We start from the raw sequence: 20,233 nt of genomic DNA, 5'->3' as shown, positions 1-20,233 counted from the left end.
AAGAGAATAAAAGCACACTGCTTAGCTCTTAGACTAAAGCCCCAGTCTCCAAAAACCTTGCTCCACAATTCCAATTCATCATTATGTAGAAGGGTTTTTTAAAATCTCTAAACATCACTAATGACGATGGGACAGGGTATATTCTGAGGATCAGTGACCAGCTGGGGCCTGTATTACCAGCTTCTTTTAGGTGGTTATTGATCCCTTGGAAAGGCCCAGCCTCACGACTGTTACTGTTAATTTATGTTACTGGGGTTTACGCTCCCAGCAGCAGAAGCACAGGGAGCCCCGTGTGTTGATTTTAATCACAACCTCTGTTTCAGGGAGTGTAAAAGTAGAGGTCAATTTTCCTTTTTGAATCCACTCCATTGAACACGTTTAAGTGGTTTCAAAAAGCGTTCCTCTCTTTTCGGCTTTTAGAAATGAACGATATTTGCATTTAAAAATGGAATTAGGCAGAAGCTTTTAGTTTTTGACTTAATCGGGGGGGGGGGGGTTTCTATTGATTAAGTCTTTTCAAGGAGGATAGCAAACACTAGGTCTGGAAAATGGGCTCTAAAAGAGGCACAAAATCCACTGCGCTTCCCAACTCACACACACCACCCTGGAATGAGCTGCCCAGCGAGAAATCTTGGAGCTGATAAATTTCTCTGGCAATGTCACGTCATAGAAAAGTAACCATCGCGCAAGGCCGCTGCTATAGTTGGACTAGCAACATCGCAGTTGAATACAGAGGCTGTTCAAGTTGGGGAATTCTATGTCAAAGTTTGGCTATTATTAATAATAATAATATTTGTTAACTACTTACTAAGTATCAGGCATTGTTCTAAGCGCTGGGGTAGATACAAGGCTATCAGGTTGTCTCATGTGGAACTCACAGTCTTAATCCCCATTTTGCACATGATGTAACTGAGACAAAGAGAAGTTAAGTGACTTGTGCAAAGTCACACAGCTGACAAGTGGCTGAGCCAGGATTAGGACCCACGACCTCTGACTCCCAAGTCTGTGCTCTTTCCGCTAAGCCACGGTGCTTCTCCTAGGATTTGCCTGCCAAATCCAGGAAATTTAGGGACAACTTTAGATCTTTAGGTCATCATTGGTTTGTGCCTGCCTGCTAAGTCTTCAGTCATCAACCCTCGGTCCCGGAGAACACAGAGGTGCTTCAGGTGCCGCTCATACGAGAGAGCTTTGGTGCTGACCCAGCCTGTCTTTTTCACTTCTTTGCCGCTGGGACTTTTACTCAGACAATCGCAGGGTTTTCCTCTCCTCTTTGGAGGACAAGTGGCTATTAGTGAAGTCGGAGTATAGCAAATTCCAGACAACATTTTGTCTAAGGGCAGTCAAGGACAGGCTTTGGGATTCATTAAGAATTGATCTGTGATCTGCCGCTTTGCAAACAGTCACAGGATATCTAAGTTGGTCCATCCTTCCAGTTGGTTTCATGGACAATGGGGACAGGCTGGCATTCCAACTTTCCAGGGAATGACTCCCTGACCACCTTAGCTCTGAGAGAGGGTCAAGAAGTTTGGAAGAGGAGTCCTCCAGCCCTCCTCTTTGAAGAGGTAAAAACTAAGAGGAGCTCCGAGAGGGGCAGTTCCCCAAAATTAAGAAAGAAAAGGTATCACAAATCTCTCTGCCAAATAAGCAGAACAGAACTTTCTTTGGCCTAGGCTGATAATAATAATGATAATAATGGTATTTACTAAGCTCTTACTCTGTGACAAGCACTATGCTAAGCACTGGGGTATATACAAGATAATCAGGTTCCACATGGGGCTCACAGTCCAAGCAGGAGGGAAAACTTATATTGAATCCCCATTCTGCAGATGAGGGAACTGAGGCCCAGAGCAGTGAAGTGATTCATCCAAGGTCACGCAGCAGACTAGTGGCGGAGCCAGGATTAGAACCCCAGGTCCTCTGACTCCCAGGCCTGTATTCTTTCCACTGGGCTTTGCTGCTTCTCTACCGAGGTAGAGCAGTTCGTATTCAGAAAGCTTAGGTTGAGCATTTAGCCGTCAGCGCCACTGAGCTATCTTGTGCTCTCTGAACCCTCAGAGAGTATCCTTCCCTCATTATCTGCACGGCATCCAGATGCTCCCTTTACCAGCACCTGGGGTGGTGGACTACAGCAGTCACAGAACGGCTACTAAGGAGACAATACCTGACAGCAGCTTCCCCCACCGTCAGTTCTCTTCTCAGAGAAAAGGCCTCCCCCGAGTTACTTACGTCTGTGGAAGTGGGGCTGGGCAGGGACACAGGCTGAACAGGTGCTGGGAAAGTAAATGTGGTCTCTGTCTTTTCATTTTCAGGGGAGTCAGGATGACTGCATGGGGGGGACGTTGGGGTGAGAGCCCCAAACCCCAGCACTGCATTGTATTTTGGAGGACGACCTACACGTCAAGAGAAGGGAACAAAAGGAAAAAAAAAGGAAGGGAGGGAAAAATGATCTTACATACCTTTGGCCAGTGATCCTCATTGGCTAGCATGGAAAAGGAAGTGAGGTAGCAGACAGGAGGTTAATACAACAGTCACAAAGGGAGGAAGAACAGCAAAGGTTTAAATGTCACTAGAAACACCTACATGAATCTCCCAAGAATAGCACAGTGGAGAAACACAGAGCACTGGAGAGTGACAGAAGGAGTATTATATTACTTAAAGGAGGATAACCTTGGGCAGAAGACAGCAAGGCACCTGGCTTTCTAAAGAAGAAAACGTAAGGTCCAAACGTCACCAGGGTGCTTAGATGAGGAATTGATGCAAATTTCCAAGAAATTCTGGTTCTTAGTTCTCCATGCTCACTGTCTCACTGTCTACTCTGGGCTTTGCAGAATTTACCACCCTTGGAAATGAATGGCTCTGGCTAATTAGGCAGTTTGTGGATTATCTAGGCCTCTTGCTTTCTCTCCTTAGGCCTGCCTTTTGGACTTTTAATTGGTGGACAGGAAGGAAACTCAAATCAGTCAGTTTTGGTATTTACAAGCAGAACTGGAAAAAAAAATTACTGGGGAAGGAGGTTGAAATTAACATCTAAAGTGGAGGCCTTGGATTTCCTGTGACTTCTAGTTAGACATGCTAATCCTTTCCTACACAACTTCATTGTCAGGGATAATTGAGTTGACCGTTATTCCCACCATCCTCTTCTCCACACACCAAACTCCAAGGAGGCCTTAGACATTCCACAGCGGACTGGGTTTCTTCCAGAATCTCTTTATGTATTTCTGGCTATGATGCCTAACTTGGGTAACAGCGCTTGGAATTGAACCACAAAGCTGCAGAGGTTTCAGAGCCAATTCCTAAAGTGTATTGAAAGCCTAAGAAAACTCCACTTGAACTACTCCGCATATGAAACAGATCCTTAGCCTCTGAGTTTTTAACCTACTGGTGGGGACACAGCTTAAAGAGGGAAATAAAGCGGGAAAGCCAATGGATAAGGACATGTGAAATAGCCAATCACTAAAACTCATGCTAATGCTGTGTATATTCCCTTATCAATTTCTAATTCCTTAAGAAAAGCTCTACATGTAATCTGATGGGGATGATAAAGATGGCACTGCCTACAGCCAAATAGACAGTGACTTTTGTTTGTCTTTTCTCAGGAGGTTTAGTGCTTATGGAGGGAAATCTGGGGAGCCAGGCTTTCTGTTTTCCCACGTGACAGTTTTGCCCCGGTCAGGGGAAGGACCCAGCCGGTCAGGCTGCCACAACTTTTCTGGTTTATTTAACCTCTGGCTTTCCCACCGAGGTAGTCCATTAAGAAGCCTTGGGTTCCCCAGCCTAAGAACCAAGCTAGACTAGGTCACTGAGAAGTTGCCATTCAATAATGACCCTAGTTTCTTGGGCCAGGAATTGACAGAAAACCGTGGCCTAAAAATGAATACCCCCTGTCTCCATTCCCAACTGCCTAGGCCCCTTGCATTTTAGCATGAGGGATTCCAGTAAGACCTAAGGAATGATTTCCTGGCTGTGCAGGTTCTGAAGTCCTGGAACGGACTGTGGAATTTCCTTCTCCATGTCTTAATAAATACATTACGTTCCCAACATTCAGGTCAGGCTTAGATGTGGAGCTGCCTGAAGGAATGGGGGTAGACTTGACTATTTCTAAAGGAACCCTCCGGCTCTGTGATTCAATGTGTGCTACTCCCTCACGCTCCCAACCCCTCCCAGCATTCCACACCGATCACTCAAGTGTGGAACCTAGCATACATGCCAAAGAGCCATTTCTGCTGGTGCCTGCGGACAGCAGATGAACGTTAGGAACCAATTTCCTTACAATTAAAATCCATCGGCAGTGAGCCCATTTAGACTCTGGATAGTTGACCCTCCTAAGGAAATCTGCCCAAAAGAGCAAGTTGGATGGCCAGAGTGGGAAGATGTGAAATACTCTGGGATTTAGCTCTTTGGGATTCCTTGATTCCTGGAGGGTAATCTGGTGATAGAAAATCTCTTCCTCCAAATTTGGGAGCCACTCCCTCCCTTCACCACCATGAGGTGGGTACTGTACTCAGCAGGTGTCATTAACCTGCCCTTTCTGCTAAGTCTGTAGGACCCAGAAATCCAGCACAGAACTCTCTGGCTCCTGGCAGCAGAAAGGCTCAGAGAGCATTAAGAGCACCTTGGCAACAGTAGCTCTCTGTTCTTCTTAATGGTGCTAAAATGCTTCCTCTTACACGGTGTTCAGTATCCTGTGCTATTCGTGGATGGCCTGGAAAGTCAGGGGCTGAAATACTGCTACGAAGCTATTCTGCTGAGCTGGCTTTGCCAAGATCCCAGAAAAGGTGGGAGTGTCTACTTTCAGAGAGATTTTCAGCATACAAAGACCACTGGGAAAACTTCTGATACTTTCCCTTTAGGAAAGAAAGAATAATTCCAAGGGGGCAGAAGGGCACACCTCTCTCTCACATTCCCCCCTCCCGCCCCCCTCTCCCACCTCCCCCCGACATGCTGCACTGATAGAGACATGATAAAAGACACTCACCTCTCTTTCGGGTCCCAGGATGCATTGTGCTGTTCAGATATGTGACTGCACTCTTCTTCCGCTTTAAGGAAAGAAAAGCAACCTCAACTACTGTTTGGTTTTTACCAACACAAAAATATGACATAGGATGGAAAATCCCACACATACTACCTGCTGACCTGCCAACTACTCAATGTTTATCATCATCCTGCCATCTCAGACCGAGAGGGTCTTACTGTGTGCTTGCTTCTCAGGGAGAGAATGCCAGAGGTTAACCCGTTCCAAGCTCCAGATACCCATCTTGCACTACACCCCTTTCATCCGTATGTCCAACAGTCACTCACATGTCTATGTTGAGTTTATATTTACTCAAACCTGGGGGAGGAGTTAATAGAGGGGGCAGCAGAGAATCCCAATGAAATAACCATTGTTTAGACTCTGAGAGACTATTTTTTCCCTGAACTCGAGAAGGGTACTGACAGACTGGATGGTTTTTGACTGAAAAGGGGACAGAATTTCAGAGGGGCAGTAAAGGCCAATATCAAACTGTGTCTAGGATTACCTCAGGCTCAAAGACTGCTCCACTGTACACTGGATTTGCTGTTGTTCTTCTTTTCCTTTCTTGCCTCTTGCTCTGGATTTCTTGGAAAATGGAAAAGATAAGAAGCATCAGCTTTAGAGAGCATAAGGACTTCAGCATTGAGTTCTGTCTAGAAATTTTCCCAGGGGAGGTTAAGGACACGAGACCGAGCCTTGGTCACGGTGTACCTTCAGCTGTCAAATCAGCCTACAGCCAAGAAGACAGATGAAGAGGCAATGTAGGGCCACCTCTTCTGAAGTGAGACCAACCTGCTTCTCAATGCAGTGCAGCCTATTGAAAGCTTAAAGCCAATGGACAAATATAAGGGCAAGATGCCTGACTTATATTTAAGAAACGCACCAGCAAAGCTAGACAAAAGATTTGAGAACCTAGACTGAAATGATTTCACTGTTCCTCAATTAAACGGCCAAAATGACAGCCCTGCAGTGGTTCTGATCTCGGGTGGTTGCCTATCCACCTCTGTATCAAACAAAAACTCCTCACCATTGTCCCCTCCTCCCTCACCTCGCTTCTCTCCACCTATAACCCAGTCTGCAAACTTCGCTCCTCTGGTGCTAACCTTCTCATTGTGCCTCCATCTCTGCTGTCTCGCTGCCGACCCCTGGCCCAATTTCTGCCTCTGGTCTGGAACGCCCTCCGTCCTCAAATCCAATGACAATTCTCTTCCCCACTTCAAAGTCTTATTGAAGGCACATCTCCTCCAAAAGGCCTTCCCAGACTAAGCCCCACTTTTTCTCATCTCCCACTCCCTTCTGTGTCACCCTGATTTTCTCCCTTTATTCTCCCTCCTATCAAGCCCCATAGCACTTGTGTAAATATCTGTAATTTTATTTACTTGTATTGATGCCTATCTCCCCCTCCCTAGACTGTGAGCTCGTTGTGGGCAGGAGTTGTCACTGTTTATTGTTGTACTGTTCTTTCCCAAGCGCTTAGTACAGTGCTCTGCAAACAGTAAGCACTTAATAAATATGATTGAATGAATTAATAACATAGGACGAGTAGAAATCCAGGTAAGAATTAGGGCGGCTCTCTGACTTGCCACAAGGCTAGTACAGCCAAAGTCGCCACTGCTGTTTTCTGGTCCAGCCAAAAGAGGGAATTCACACCCCTAATGACCTAGGCACACAGGCCTCAGCTAGGAAGCCAGGGCTTTGCCTTTTACCAGGAAAGAAATGGTGTATTTATGACAGGTTGGGGAATCTTTGAAATAAAGATCACATGATGGTCACAGCCAAAGAGAGAAAGGAACATCTTCCTCCATGAGAAAGTCCCCAAGGAAAAGGACACATCCATCCAGAACCCTATCCCAAAGGAGCTGCCGATTTCCAGCACAAACACTCATAAATGGAGGACTGAAAGCTCTAGGCCAGAAACACGGTGGTACTAAAAGATACTTCTCTTACCTTCCAGATGGTCATGTGTTACCAACCCCAGAGACACCATGAAGGCGAGTTTCTGCACCAAAGACAGAAAAGAATGCTTCAGTTGGGCTTATTGACAGAGACGAACTAGTGTTTGCACTTCAACCCAGTGGGAAGCTGATCCTGCGGTCTATCTAGTAGCTATGAAGAAATACGGGCTAAGGGATCTTTGGGTTTGAAACTGTAAGTGGGGATTGAGGACTTTTTGCCCTGAGAAGCTTGGGGTCTAGATTCTTTCCTTCCTAAACAAAGAAAAATCTTGTGTGGTAAAAGTCACAATCAAGGGGATTTTCCAAATAAAAAAATATTAACAGTAATAATTCTGGCATTTGTTCAATGCTTACTTTGTCCCAAGCACTGAACTAGAGAAGCAGCAAGGCCTAGTGGATACAACTTAGGCCTGCGAGTCGGAAGGACCTGGGTTCTAATCCCAGCTCCGCAAATTGTCTTTTGGTGACCCTGGGCATATCACTCAACTTCTCTGCGCCTCAGTTACCTCCTCGGTAAAATGGGGATTAAGAGTGTGAGCCCCATGTGGGACACAGACTGTGTCCAACCTGATTAGTTTGTATCTACCTCGGCGCTTAGAACAGTGCTTGGTACATAGTAAGTGCTCAACAAATACCAAAAAAAGCCAAACCAAACCAAAACAAAAAACTAAGATCCGGGGTAGACAGAATTTAATCAGGTTGGGCATAACCTGTAAATTCCAAGGGGTTTCAAATTTCTTCTCATTTAGGTGATGGTGGGGCTCCAGAAGGAAAAAGGCTACTGGCTGCTTCTCAAACTAATGTGCCCAGCCTCTCGGCTTGGACCCTGACAGTGGGAGGATAAAGGTCCCAAGGGGCAGAAGAAAAAGAAAGGAGATGCCGGGTTAAGGAGAAGGGAATGATGTGATCTTGGAGCAGGTACCTGGGGATTCTCTTCTCGTTTTGGCTTGGGTGCAGCAGGCGGAGTAATAGTACGACTCTCGGTTTGCTTCTCCTCGGTTTCTGTGTGGGATTTAATAGTCTGGAAGAGGAAAACCAATTGAGATTTTTAGAGGCCACTTTTTTTTCATTAATAAATTAGAAATACGCCCAGCACTTCTGCTGGAGCTGCAGCCACTGGGAAAGAATGAGAAATGAGTGCACGCAGATTTCTAGCTGGTAAACGAAGGAATTAATAAAATGCGCTCTACGTTAGAAAAGAAAAAGTAAAGTCCCAAGTGAAATGGTTAATTTGCAGAACCAGCAAGAAAAATGCAGAATCACAGGAGCCTGAATAACCAAATCTCACAATAAGAGTTCAAGACAGTTAACCCCTTGGTGAAAGACACTCAAAAAACTTACAAGGTTGCTTCCCCTCCTCTTCTCCTGCTTCTCTGAAGTTTCTCAAAAGGTTTCCCTTCTTCTCTTTAAATCCATCTCCTCTACCTTTGCCACTTGTCTGCTGTGTGACTTTGGCCAAGTCACTTCACTTCTCTGTGCCTCAATTCCCTCATCTGCAAAAATGGGGATTCAATGTCTGTTCTCCCTCTTACTCAGAGTGTGAGCCCCATGTGGGGCCTGATGATCTTGCAGCTACCCCAGCACTTAGTACAGTGTCTGGCACATAGTATGTGCTCAACAAATACTCTAATTATTATTATTGTTGCCTCTGCCATCGACCCTATCCCCTCTCACCTCACCATCTGTCCCTCCTTCTTCTCCTTTCCCTCCCTGCTACCTCATCCTTCTCTCTGTTGGCTCCTTCCCTTTGCCTTCAAATACGCCCATCTCCCCTCTTCCAATCCCACAATCCCAAGCCCCGCTCTCCATCTGCAATTATTCTGGTAGTGTAATAATGTTGGTATTTATAATGTTGGTATTTGTTAAGCGCTTACTATGTGCCGAGCACTGTTCTAAGTGCTGAGCACTGTTCTAAGCGCTGTAGCCGCTGTAGTGCGGAAGTGATTTACCACTGCCTCTTTCTGCGCAATAAACTTGAATCTCCACCTTCGACTCTCTCCCGTGCTGCTGCTGCCCATGACAGGTGAGTTTTCACTTATAGCAGATTGCCTTCCACTCATTAGCCACTGACCAAGGTAGGAATGGAATGAGAATGTCTCTGCTTGACTCTCCCTCCTGCAGCCAACACTGGTAGAGTACTGGAAACTCTCCATGTGGGACCCCGAGAGGGGATTCCCCCTTGTAGTTGTCTATTTTTTCATTGAATGCTCTTTAACAATCTGTTTTATGTATTCAGGACGAGCCGTATCTTGGTGTAAAACTATTCATTTACAAATTGCGGAGTTCCAGACCCCACTAAGGATGGAGAGGACCAAGGAATGTTAGACAAGATGTTGGGTATAGAGACCATAATAGTAATTATGGTACTTGTTAAGTGCTTACGTGCTCTGTGCCAAGCATTATTCTAAGCACTTGGGTAGATACAAGTTGATCAGGTTGGACATAGTCCCTGTCCGACGTGGGGCTCACACTCTTAATCCCCATTTTACAGATGAGATAACTGAAGCAAAGAGAAGTGACTTTCCCAAGGTCACACAGCAGACATGTGGTGGGGCTGGTAATAGAACCCAGGTCCTTCTGACTCCCAGGCCCATGTTCTACCCATAAGCCATGATTCTTCTGGATAACCAATCATAATCAATCAAACAATGTTACGTATTGAGCACTTACTGTGCATAGAGCACTGAAATAAAATTACAAAAAAATCCAAAGTAGAACAGCTAGGCAAACAACTAAAAAAACTGACTTTCAGTAAGCAAAGGAGAGTAAAGAAGTGATAATTGCTGAAGGAGTTCTGGTAGTTAGTGAGGAGGAGACAGGATGGGAAACCAAGTGCTAAGTAGACAGCAAGATCCCCAATGCTATTTAGGAGGCTACAGATGAAGAAACATCAGTTATTCAAGATGGAGCTGAGTGGTCCTCTCAGCATGACTTGTATAGCAAGAAATAGTTTTGGGTACCATTTAATGAAAAGATGGAGAAGAGTTGGAAAGAATTCAGAGAAGAGCAACCAAGCCCACCGATGGCCTGGAGAGACGGATTTCTGAGAAAGTACTGAAAAAGGACGACAGAATAGCTTGGCCACCTTGATGACTGAAGTGAGTGGTTCTAACACTCTGCAAATACCCGAAGAATGAAATCCAAGGAGGAAGAGGAATTACTTAAGAGTGACTCAAGGGCTAAACCCAGGAGAAAGGCACTTAAACTGAGCTATTGAAAATTTAGGTTGAACATGAGGAAAAGCTTCATGGCAGAACTGGGAAGTTCAACTACTACAAAACCACAGAGACTGAAAAAGCTCCCTCACTGGGGACATTTAATATCGGACTGGATCACAAACTAGAGAACGCAACCAACTGCTCCTCCGCTCCAAAGGTAATCTTTAAACAAGCCCGAGCCAAAGAAATGTTTCAAGGACACACTGAAGGATAATCTGAAGCAATCAAACAAAGCCATCAACGGCTGGGGAGCTGCAACAGCAGGCAAATGTTACAGTAATTAGGGTGTTCTGTCCATGAGGCAAAGAAGCAGAGCTAGGAAGGCACAAGCATGCTGATGCTTTCACCTGACACGACTTTCACCCACTTTGAGGACTTTTCTTTTGCTTCTTTTGGAATCTGCCACCTTCCTGTTTCAATGGGACCCTCATCCCACTCTTGTGGGAATTTTTGAACACATTCCGTGTTTTCCCAGTCCATGTGACTGTGATTTTTGAAACTTAAATTGAGTCTCCTCTCTGCTTCTACCTTCCCAGACTGAAGAGTTCTGGCAGTTTCAGCCTATCGTCTATGGAAGTGTCTTCATCTCCTTGTAATCTTGGCCATCCCTCTCTGAACTTTCTCTAGCTCACATCTTGCCTGTCAAAGGGGAGGGACTGTCTCTGCTACCGATCTGTACATTCCAAGAGCTTAGTACAGTGCTCTGCACATAGTAAGCGCTCAATAAATACTACTGAATGAATGAATGTGGTGACCAGAATTTTATACAATGATCAAAGTGTGGCAATAATATGGTCGTACAGTTCTCACACCTTTGACTGTACAGTTCTCTCATCCTTGACCAACGTCATCTTTCCAATGCAGACAGTTGTATGATCATAAGTGAACTAGATGAAATAGCTATTCTTTTCCTGGGATACACACTTCTCTCTCCTTTTCGTTAAGATATTTTTCTTTAAAAAATAACTATTTCCTTTCCTTTCTGAACACCAAATACCTGGAGCGTAGTACAGTCCCTGGCACACAGTAAGCGCTTATCAAATAGCATCATCATCACCTATACCCATTTCTATACACCGAGACATGTCCATTTACCCAAGAAGTTGTACTACATATAAAAGATGGTATCGACTGTATATTATTGTATGTTCATCCCTGTGAATATAATTATACATATTATTTTCTGTCCTGCAAAATTAATTTGCCCACAATTATTAAAGCCATCCTTCATTTGCTTAGCAAATGCCATGTCCTTCTGTTGCTACCCAGCATAAAAATCTGCATTTGCCTGTGAGCTCCTCCTCTAGACTGGAAGCCCCTTGTGGACAGGGTTCATTTTACCACTGAATTATTCTCCCCCAAGGGCTTTACTGAGTGCTCTGCACACAGTAAGTGCTCAATAAATACCACTGATTGACTGAATACACTCAAGTTCTTTGTACAAGCACACACTCTCATGAACCCAACTACAAGGGGAAAAAGAAAGGAGAGGTCTTTTCTTGTCTTGTGCTGTCATCTCCGACCCATAAAGACACCATGGACACATCTCTCCCTGAACACCTCTCCTCCATCTGAAATTGTTCTGGTAGTATATCCATAGAGTTAGAGCCTATTAATTTCTTTTAGTTCCTGGAAAAGTTGGCCACTGCTTATTTTCAAGACTGTGGATATGGAGAGAGAGAGAGAGAGAGAGAGAGAGAGAATGGGGGACAGATAGTAAAGGAGGGAGAAGAAATGAATTGCTGGGGATCTATAACAGTCCCTTCCTAGTGGCTACAATTCAGGGAGCTTGAATACAATGACACCTCAAGGAACAGATCAATTCCTCTTCTCTGAGACACTGCATACTCCCCATTAAAGCAAAGAGCATCAAAGGGGCATAAAAAATAGGAATTTGGAGAATTAGACTAGATCCACATTAGGCCAATTAGTCACTTCTTTGCCCCTAAAGGTACCTTTCTACCTTTTACCCAGTTGCTCATGCAGTCAAGTGTTTAAAAAAAAACTTAAATCATCAGATCGGGCTAAACTCCTTGTACTGTTTCCAAGAGAGAGGCCACGGAGGGGATTGAGGGGAAGCTCTAACTTATTCCAAGTTACTTTAGAAAGAGGGAGTCTGTTGGTCAAAGTTTACTCAAGGGTCGAGTGAGGCCAGGACAGGGACTCATTGACATCTTGCAAGAACCCCTGCAGATGACACCTATTCTGAAGGTCCTGGGTTCTAAACCCAACTCTGCCACTCGTCTGCTGTGTGGCCTTGGGCAAGTCACTTCTCTGGGCCTCAGTTAACTCACCTGGAAAATGGGGGTTGAGACTGTGGGCCCCACGTGAGATAGGGACTGTATCCACCCCACTGCTTAGAACTGCGCCTGGCACATAGTAAGCATTTCACAGATATCATTATATTATACCGTATCTACTAAATTAACCCTAATATAGCCCAGTCCTGATAAGGTGAGTTCGAGTCCTAGGAAGTCATTCCTTTGACTTCACATATTTCTCTGATGCGGTCTGACAATGTCTGTGGCTCCTTTGCTCTTAATTCCCCTAGGCCCACGGAGGAAAAACCCTAAAGGTACTAGATCCCTAATTGCTGGACGGAGGTGCGGGCAATGTGTGTGCAAACCCCAAAGAAGAAAGCAAGAGATATTAAATAAGCAACAAGAAGGATCGGATAGAGAATTCCAAAGAAGGCCTCTCTGCTGCCTCAGCTTGGGAATTCCTGAGCGGCAATACGTGGGAGGCAGCCCAATTTTGAAAGATCACAAGTCAGTTCATGGGAGATATTTCCCTGGATAAATGACAGGGTGAGAGATGAGTGGATCTGCTGTTTAAAGAAAGAGAAGAAGGATTCTTTTCCTAAAAGCCCAGGGGAACCTCCTACGGGTTTTCTACCTGGGTCAAAGACTATGGTGAGACAACCACCTCGGGTCTCATCTCCTTCAGGCATCACGGAGACATCACGAATACAGTGCCGGAATTGGGAGGACACGAAAAGGGCAAAAAATAAAGGGAAAGAAAACCCAGTACAAAGATGTCCGACTCCTTGTTTATAAAGTTCAAGGGATTAATAAAGGAAGAGAATATCCAGTATTTTAAACTACTCCCGAATCACAATCACTTTCGAATGTTCTTCAAGGCTGTTAGGAAATTTTTTTTTTAAAAAAGCGAGGCAGCTGGTTCTAGCAGTATGGGATTTCAGTACCATGTTAATTCTGGCCCTGCAGAATGGCAGCACCCTGCCCAGCGTAACAGTGATATGTAAAATGGATTCCGGACCACACGTGCATCTGAAGTGACTGGCAACGAATCAGTACGTTGCTTGAGTTTCAAGAAGGAGGCCTCACGGGAGAGCCTCTCTCACAGCACCACCGGACCCTCCGCCCTGGAAGGAACGGGACCGGTTTGGTTTTCAGATGAAATAAAACAGGACTAAAGGCGTCAACACAGTGAACCGTGACCTAATTACTAACATTCTTTCAAACAGCATGCCTCCCTTGGCAAACCCCTTCCTCCCCCTCACGGTTGGTCATTCCCGAAATGAGAAGGGACGACTGAATAGCTCGGAATCTCGCTCTCTTTCTCTTTGCAGGTGTTTCTATCACGAGACCCTTAAGCATCCTTTGGAAGTTAAAAACGGATCTCTGGATGGGTTTCAACTCGAGAGACAGCAACCTCGCTTTGGAAGCACAAACGAAAGACGTCAGCATCTGAATGAAAATGTCCGCATCCTCTAGGGTTAGAGGACATCGCCGGACGCTTTCAGGGGGATTTGCTTGTTCCGGACTCTCCGCTACCTTAACCGACCGCCGAGGGGCTGGAAAATGAAATCTCTTTTTCCCGTTGGCTTTTCTGCTTCTCGACTTGTCGGAGAGGATTTCCGGCCCTGGGTTCCTAGAAGGCCTGAAATGAATATGGCGTTTTCTGTTTACTACCTAGTCTGTGCATCAGCATCCTGAGTGAGAGCACAGCTCAGGCAACCGAGCCTGTCACTGAATTTTTTCTGCGGAACCAGCAGGGGGAGAGGACGGTCACATACGAAGAAACGTGTTAGATATTTTGTTTTCCCTAATGGGATGCCGCGCAGACAATCATCAAAACTTTCCTCGGCAAGACTTCGGTTCCGAAGCTCTGAGCTCCTCTAAGCAGTCATTACATTACCCGACTCAGAGCCAACGGCAAAGGGAACTGGATAACCGACTCCCCGTAGCCAGAAGCTGCGCGGCCTAGTGGGAAGAGCGCGGCCCGGGAGGGGGAGGACGTGGGTTCTAATTCCGACTCCACCGGGTGTCTGTTGTGTGACCTTGGGCAAGTCACTTAACAGAGTGGCTCAGTGGAAAGAGCCCGGGCTTGGGAGTCAGAGGTCATGGGTTCAAATCCCAGCTCTGCCACTTGTCAGCTGGGTGACTGTGGACAAGTCACTTCACTTCTCTGGGCCTCAGTTACCTCATCTGTAAAATGGGGATTAAGACTGTGAGCCTCACGTGGGGCAATCTGATTACCCTGTAAATCTACGCCAGCGCTTAGAACAGTGCTCTGCACAGAGTAAGCGCTAAACAAATACCAACATTATTATTATAGAGAAGCAGCATGGCTCAGTGGAAGAGCACGGGCTTGGGAATCAGAGGTCATGGGTTCAAATCCCAGCTCTGCCACTTGGCAGCTGTGTGACTGTGGGCAAGTCACTTAACTTCTCTGTGCCTTAGTGACCTCATCTGTAAAATGGGGATTAAGACTGTGAGCCTCACATGGGACAACCTGATGACCCTGTATCTACCCCAGCGCGTAGAACAGTGCTCTGCACAGAGTAAGCGCTTAACAAATACCAACATGATTATTATTATCTCTGTGCTTCAGCTACCTCATCCGTAAAATGGGGTTTAAGACCGTGACCCCCACATGGGACGGAAACTGTCTCAAACTTGATTAGCAAGTATCTAAAAACAGTGCCGGGCACTTAGTGAGTGCTTACCGCATTCCACCATTATCATTATTATTATTAACCCTAAGACTTGTTGGGAAGAGTGCTCGGCAAGATAAATCCGTTCGACGTGTGTACCTGCTTTTCAACGCTTGGTTTGCTGAGCTGTACGGTCTGAGGTCCAGCAAGTCTGGTTCCGGGAGCTGCTATCACAATGCTGGTGAGCTGGGCCATGGGGAAAGTTTTGGCTATGGTGGCGGTTTGCCCGTTCACGACCCGGACTGGGTGGATGGAGTTCTGGGAGGTGGGGAGAGAAGTGGGGGTGAATTTCGTCAACATCACGGGCCTCTGAAGGAGCTGCGGAGCTGCAAGCATTGGAGGAGGAGCTGGGGCGATAGGAATGTTATTCTGGGCCACCGGTTTGGGTCGAACCTGGAAAGAAAGTGGGGGGGAAAAGGGGTGTCATTATTTTACAATTATATATAAATACGACGAATAAACTAAGGAGCTGTGACATCTCAAATACTGGTCGTTTGTAGGGGTAATATAGTTTCATCTATTTAATACATTTCTTTAACTATCATCTCCATTCTTCCAAACAGCAACTCCAAACGATGCAGAGGCATACCTGAGTGCTTATTTATAAAGGCCCATACTAAAGAACTGGGATAGTGGCCTAAAACAAGAGGCGACGATCTTCATTCTGCACGTGATTTATCAAACATCTTGCCTGGTATGAGGCCCCCTTCAGAAATGACGGTGGCTCATCCCAGCCCTCTAATTACCGCTTCCCCAGTGGCAGTCCATTCCAACAGCATGGGAGGCACAGGCCTGGGAGCCAGAGGACGCGGGTTCTGATCCTGGCTCCGCCACTTACCTGCTGTGTGACCTTGAGTAGGTCGCTTAACTATTTTGTGCTGTTTTCTCAACTGCAAAATGGGGATTCAATACTTCTCCTCCTTCCTACTTGGACTGTAAGCCGCATGTGGGACGGGGACTGCATTCGGCCCGATTAACTTGTATCTAGCCCAGCGTTTAGAACAGTGCTTGACACCCACTAAGTGCTTATCGAATATCACAAAAGCATCAAATAGCAACGATAACAACAAACCAGTTTGGTTTCTGGACCTCTTGCTGTTGGCACTGGTCCTGGCCCATCTCCTACTCCAATTCCCAAGGGAACGAATCCCAGGCTGGTCCCCACCTCTATTCTAATTCTCTAGGGGCACCGGTAGAACCGCCTGATCCTTCATCTTAACAGGATGACAGTAAAATCTTTCTTTGGCACCTCCTGACTGCTAGAGGGCTAAGCCAAACCACTCAGAAAAGTGTGACCTGATATTGGTGTTTGTGGGAGACTCAATGCCTTAGACCCCACGCTGAAAGTAGGCCTCTGATAATAATGGCTTTATGAGTTCTACGGTATGAGAACCAGCATGACCTAGCAGCAAGAGCACGGGCTTGGGAGTCAGAGGACGTGGGTTCTAATCCCAGCTCCATCTCTTGTCTGTTGTGTGACCTTACAGAAGTCACTTCACTTCTCTGGGCCTCTGTTACCTCATCTGTAAAATGGGAATTAAGACTGTGAGCCCCATGTGGGGCACCGACTGTGTCCAACCTGATTTCCCTGTATCTATGCCAGTGCTTAGAACAGTGCTTGGCACAGATTAAACACTTGGCAAATCCATCATCATCATTATTTTTATGGATATTATTATTCTGCTCCCTTTGCAGAGCAGAACTAAATGACCTCTACTGGTAAAACTGACTGCTGTTTCTTCCCTCCATTCTTTATGACATTAGCCTAGACTCTGATTCGGATGAACCAGAAGCAGCGTGGCTCAGTGGAAAGAGCCTGGGCTTCGGAGTCAGAGGTCATGAGTTCGACTCCTGGCTCTGCCACTTGTCAGCTGTGTGGCTGTGGGCAAGTCACTTCACTTCTCTGTGCCTCAGTTACCTCATCTCTAAAATGGGGATTAACTGTGAGCCTCACGTGGGACAACCTGATTACCCTGTATCTACCCCAGCGCTTAGAACAGTGCTCTGCACATAGTAAGCGCTTAACAAATACCAACATTATTATTACTGTTATGAACACAGGACTGCAAGGTCACGGCCCAGACCCGCCTCGTGGATACTGGGTCCAGTTGGGACTGGTATAGAGCCAACTTGGGCTAGGTTCACTCAATCGAATTTATTGATTCGATTGTATTTATTGAGCACTTGCTGTGTGCAGAGCACTGTACTAAGCACTTAGCACTGCTGCCATCATAGTACTTTTGGATTCCACACTGATCCAAAAAAAGGGAGCTGAGAAGTACAGGGAAGCACTTTGGAGGTACCGTGGTTCACATGCAAGCCTGGGATAAACCAGAATTGGCCGGGACCTCATTTTAGGGGGTGTCGTCCTGTCCGAGGAAGGTTTTCACACCGGTTTAGTTGTCCCCACGGGACCCTGGCCCCTTCAACCGATGGGGATAACTGCAAACACGTAAGAGCGACCTTTGGGCCCAGACTGCTTGTGGTTCAGCGACACCTCACTTCCGGACTGGCTCGGACCCAGAAGGGCCTCAGTCCAGCTCCTGCGGCCTTTACTTAGAAAGGTCTTCTATCTCTAAGTAGGTTCTACCTCAACTTTCAATCAGTCGTATTTACGAGCATTTACTGTGCACTGAACCAGGTGCTTGGGAGAGTACAGTTTAACAGAGTTGGTAGATGCTGGTAGCTTGTACGCGAGCTTGTTGTGGCAGGGAAAGTGTCTGTAAATTGTTATATTGTACACTCCCAAGTGCTTAGTGCAGTGTTCTGTACACAGTAAGCGCTCAATAAATACAAATGACTGAGTGACGTGTTCCCCCTCGCAATAAGCTTGTTTAGAGGGATATCTAAAATGTTGGAAAAGACAACCAAGCATATGTTTTTAACTCTAGTCATTTCCCTTGTTCTCTTGAGCTGTTCCTACTGAAACACAAAGATGAAGCAAACTTTACCAGGGTCTGGAGAGCGGCACTCTTGGCTAGGCCTACACTGAACAATGCACAGCCTTATTATGTATGCCTCAGGAAAGGGGCAACATGTTCTTGTGCTAATTTACTGTTCCTGCTTTTGCTCGAGAGCACTTCTTTCATAAAGAGAACATTTTCCTTCTGACAACAGATAGTCCCACCCCGGAATGCAGAGCAAGACGAGGATTTTGCTGTGAAACTGGAACCTCCCAGGTATTGGTGGCTCTTATAACATGCTGCTGTGGCACTTGGAAGAAAGCCCGAGGTGAAAAGAACAGAGCTCATGTCTTAGGGATCCTGTTACAGTACGTTCCCGTCCTTTCCGCTGCATTTGCCCTAGGTCCACTCACCTGCGGAAGAAAGTTTGGACGAGGAGTGAGCCTGGGAGGGGGGATAAACTGTGGTACTTTGATGGGTTGCGGAGGTGTTGCCTGAACCTGCTAAAACAAACATTAAAGAGACAGTTAAATAAGGGGAGATGGCTCGGTAGAGGAACATCAAAGCTAGGCATCTTAAAAGAACAGTCTCAGTGTTTCCTGGCATGGTCTGGCTTTTCTCACTGCAAACAGGTTTTCACTGAGACAGCCTGAATTAACACTGCATTAGAGGACGTTTTCTTACACTCTCATTCCTCTACGCTTTGGATTGCAAGTTGAAGCTACCCACACTCCTGCTGTATCGCATACCTGAATTGTGGAACTTAGCAGGCTCAGCAATCCTGGCCAATTTCCTTTGAAACTCCTCAACTTCTGCACTTACCTATTTTAAAAGTCAAAAATGGGCTCCACGATAGAGGAGGTGGAATTAAATCTGGTAGACTGGACAAATGGCCCTTCTCCTGACCTGAGAGCTTTTATCTAACTGGGAGTAGCTTCGTAGCTCTCGGTATATGGGAAAGTCCAGGATAGCCTTCGGCACGTGAGAGGTGGCACTTCAGTTTGATGGACCGCTTTGCCTTACGGGCAGCTAGGCTTCATTCAGGACTTAATATTCCTGACCCTGAGATACCCTGGGAGTCATTTTCTCTAAAGAATGCAATTTTCAACCAAGACTTAGTTATATATATATATATATATTTTTTTTTTTTGAGGGTATCGGCTTTCAAGGGGCTTTTCCCAAGAAGCTTTCCCAAACAATTTGGGTTCGAGTGCTTCCTGCTTCCGAGAGCCGTCTCTGTTCAACCGGAGGACAAGTGTGCCAATACCAACCAGTTAGCGTCTTTTATGTTTTAAAAGTGCTCTGAGCAACTCTAGAGTTTTCTGCGGTTAATCATCTAAAGGGAGGAAAGCCGACAGATCTGTTAGGAGAAGCCTGCAGAAAGTTTTTCCCAGAATGCTGGTCCAGAGTAAAAATGCTCAGATCCTACAGCTTGGCGGGGGGGCAAGCACAGAGAAAGTATGTAGGGGCAGGTGTGGGTGCTGGGGGAAGAAGAGAGGTCTTAATACCACAATGAGAACTGGAAGACGACGCCGGTTCAATGACTGAGATTCAAGCTCCCAGGCTCTCTCTTCACCCACTACTTTCCAGCTTGCTCTCTCTGGTCCTCTCAAGCTAACGTCTAGCTGGACCACCCTCCTGACGATCCCATCGCCAGCTCCACGTTCACACTGTTCCTCCAGCTTAGAATTGCCTCTATTTGTTGCTGAATTGTACTTACCAAGCGCTTAGCGCACAGTAAGCGCTCAATAAATACGACTGAATGAATGAAAGACCCCTCCCCGGCTCCACCGAGATGACAGACCACATTTCTCTCGTTTTCCCAGGTCTCCTAAATTCCCCAAAGCCTTTCCCGATTAACTGCCAACACTCCTCTAAGACTTCCACATTAATTAATTTATTTATCCCCTCCCTCAGCACCCAGATATAGAAATAATGTAGACATAGCTAAGACCGATTGTACCGTCAATCTACCTATCTCATTTTGAAATATTTTCGTCTGTCTCCCGTTGGAATGTAAGCTCCTCGTGGGTAGGGAACACATTTTAAACTTCTGGGTACTATCTCATGTGCTCAGTACCTTGCATGGTACCCAGTGGGCACTCAATAATTACTAATACTAATAATATTACCATTATTACTATTGCTGTTATTACTACTTCTTAAATCAAAGATGATCAGGAAAC

At 45.9% G+C, this 20,233-nt stretch overlaps 1 protein-coding gene across 11 annotated transcripts in view; it reads right to left on the bottom strand.

The window, feature by feature from the left end:
- The window catches only part of PHF21A (PHD finger protein 21A), a 198,121-nt gene that overhangs the window by 8,805 nt on the left and 169,083 nt on the right, over nucleotides 1–20,233 (bottom strand). For 7 of the 11 annotated variants that reach the window (XM_029060258.2, XM_029060253.1, XM_016227504.3 and 4 more), the window contains 7 exons: nucleotides 18,461–18,550; nucleotides 15,244–15,537; nucleotides 7,889–7,987; nucleotides 6,959–7,010; nucleotides 5,517–5,596; nucleotides 4,976–5,036; nucleotides 2,227–2,390 (listed from right to left, as the gene is read on the bottom strand). In XM_029060258.2, the coding sequence (XP_028916091.1) occupies nucleotides 2,227–2,390; nucleotides 4,976–5,036; nucleotides 5,517–5,596; nucleotides 6,959–7,010; nucleotides 7,889–7,987; nucleotides 15,244–15,537; nucleotides 18,461–18,550 (840 nt within the window). Of the gene's footprint in view, nucleotides 1–2,226; nucleotides 2,391–2,456; nucleotides 2,480–4,975; nucleotides 5,037–5,516; nucleotides 5,597–6,958; nucleotides 7,011–7,888; nucleotides 7,988–15,243; nucleotides 15,538–18,460; nucleotides 18,551–20,233 lie in introns of all 11 variants that reach the window. The other 4 variants (XM_029060261.2, XM_029060259.1, XM_029060260.2 and 1 more) reach the window with 3 other exon arrangements.

This window comes from Ornithorhynchus anatinus, chromosome 3 (assembly GCF_004115215.2).
Source record: "Ornithorhynchus anatinus isolate Pmale09 chromosome 3, mOrnAna1.pri.v4, whole genome shotgun sequence".
Lineage (NCBI taxonomy): Eukaryota > Metazoa > Chordata > Mammalia > Monotremata > Ornithorhynchidae > Ornithorhynchus > Ornithorhynchus anatinus.
Note: the sequence above shows the minus strand (reverse complement) of the source record. Positions and strands in the feature narration are given on the sequence as shown.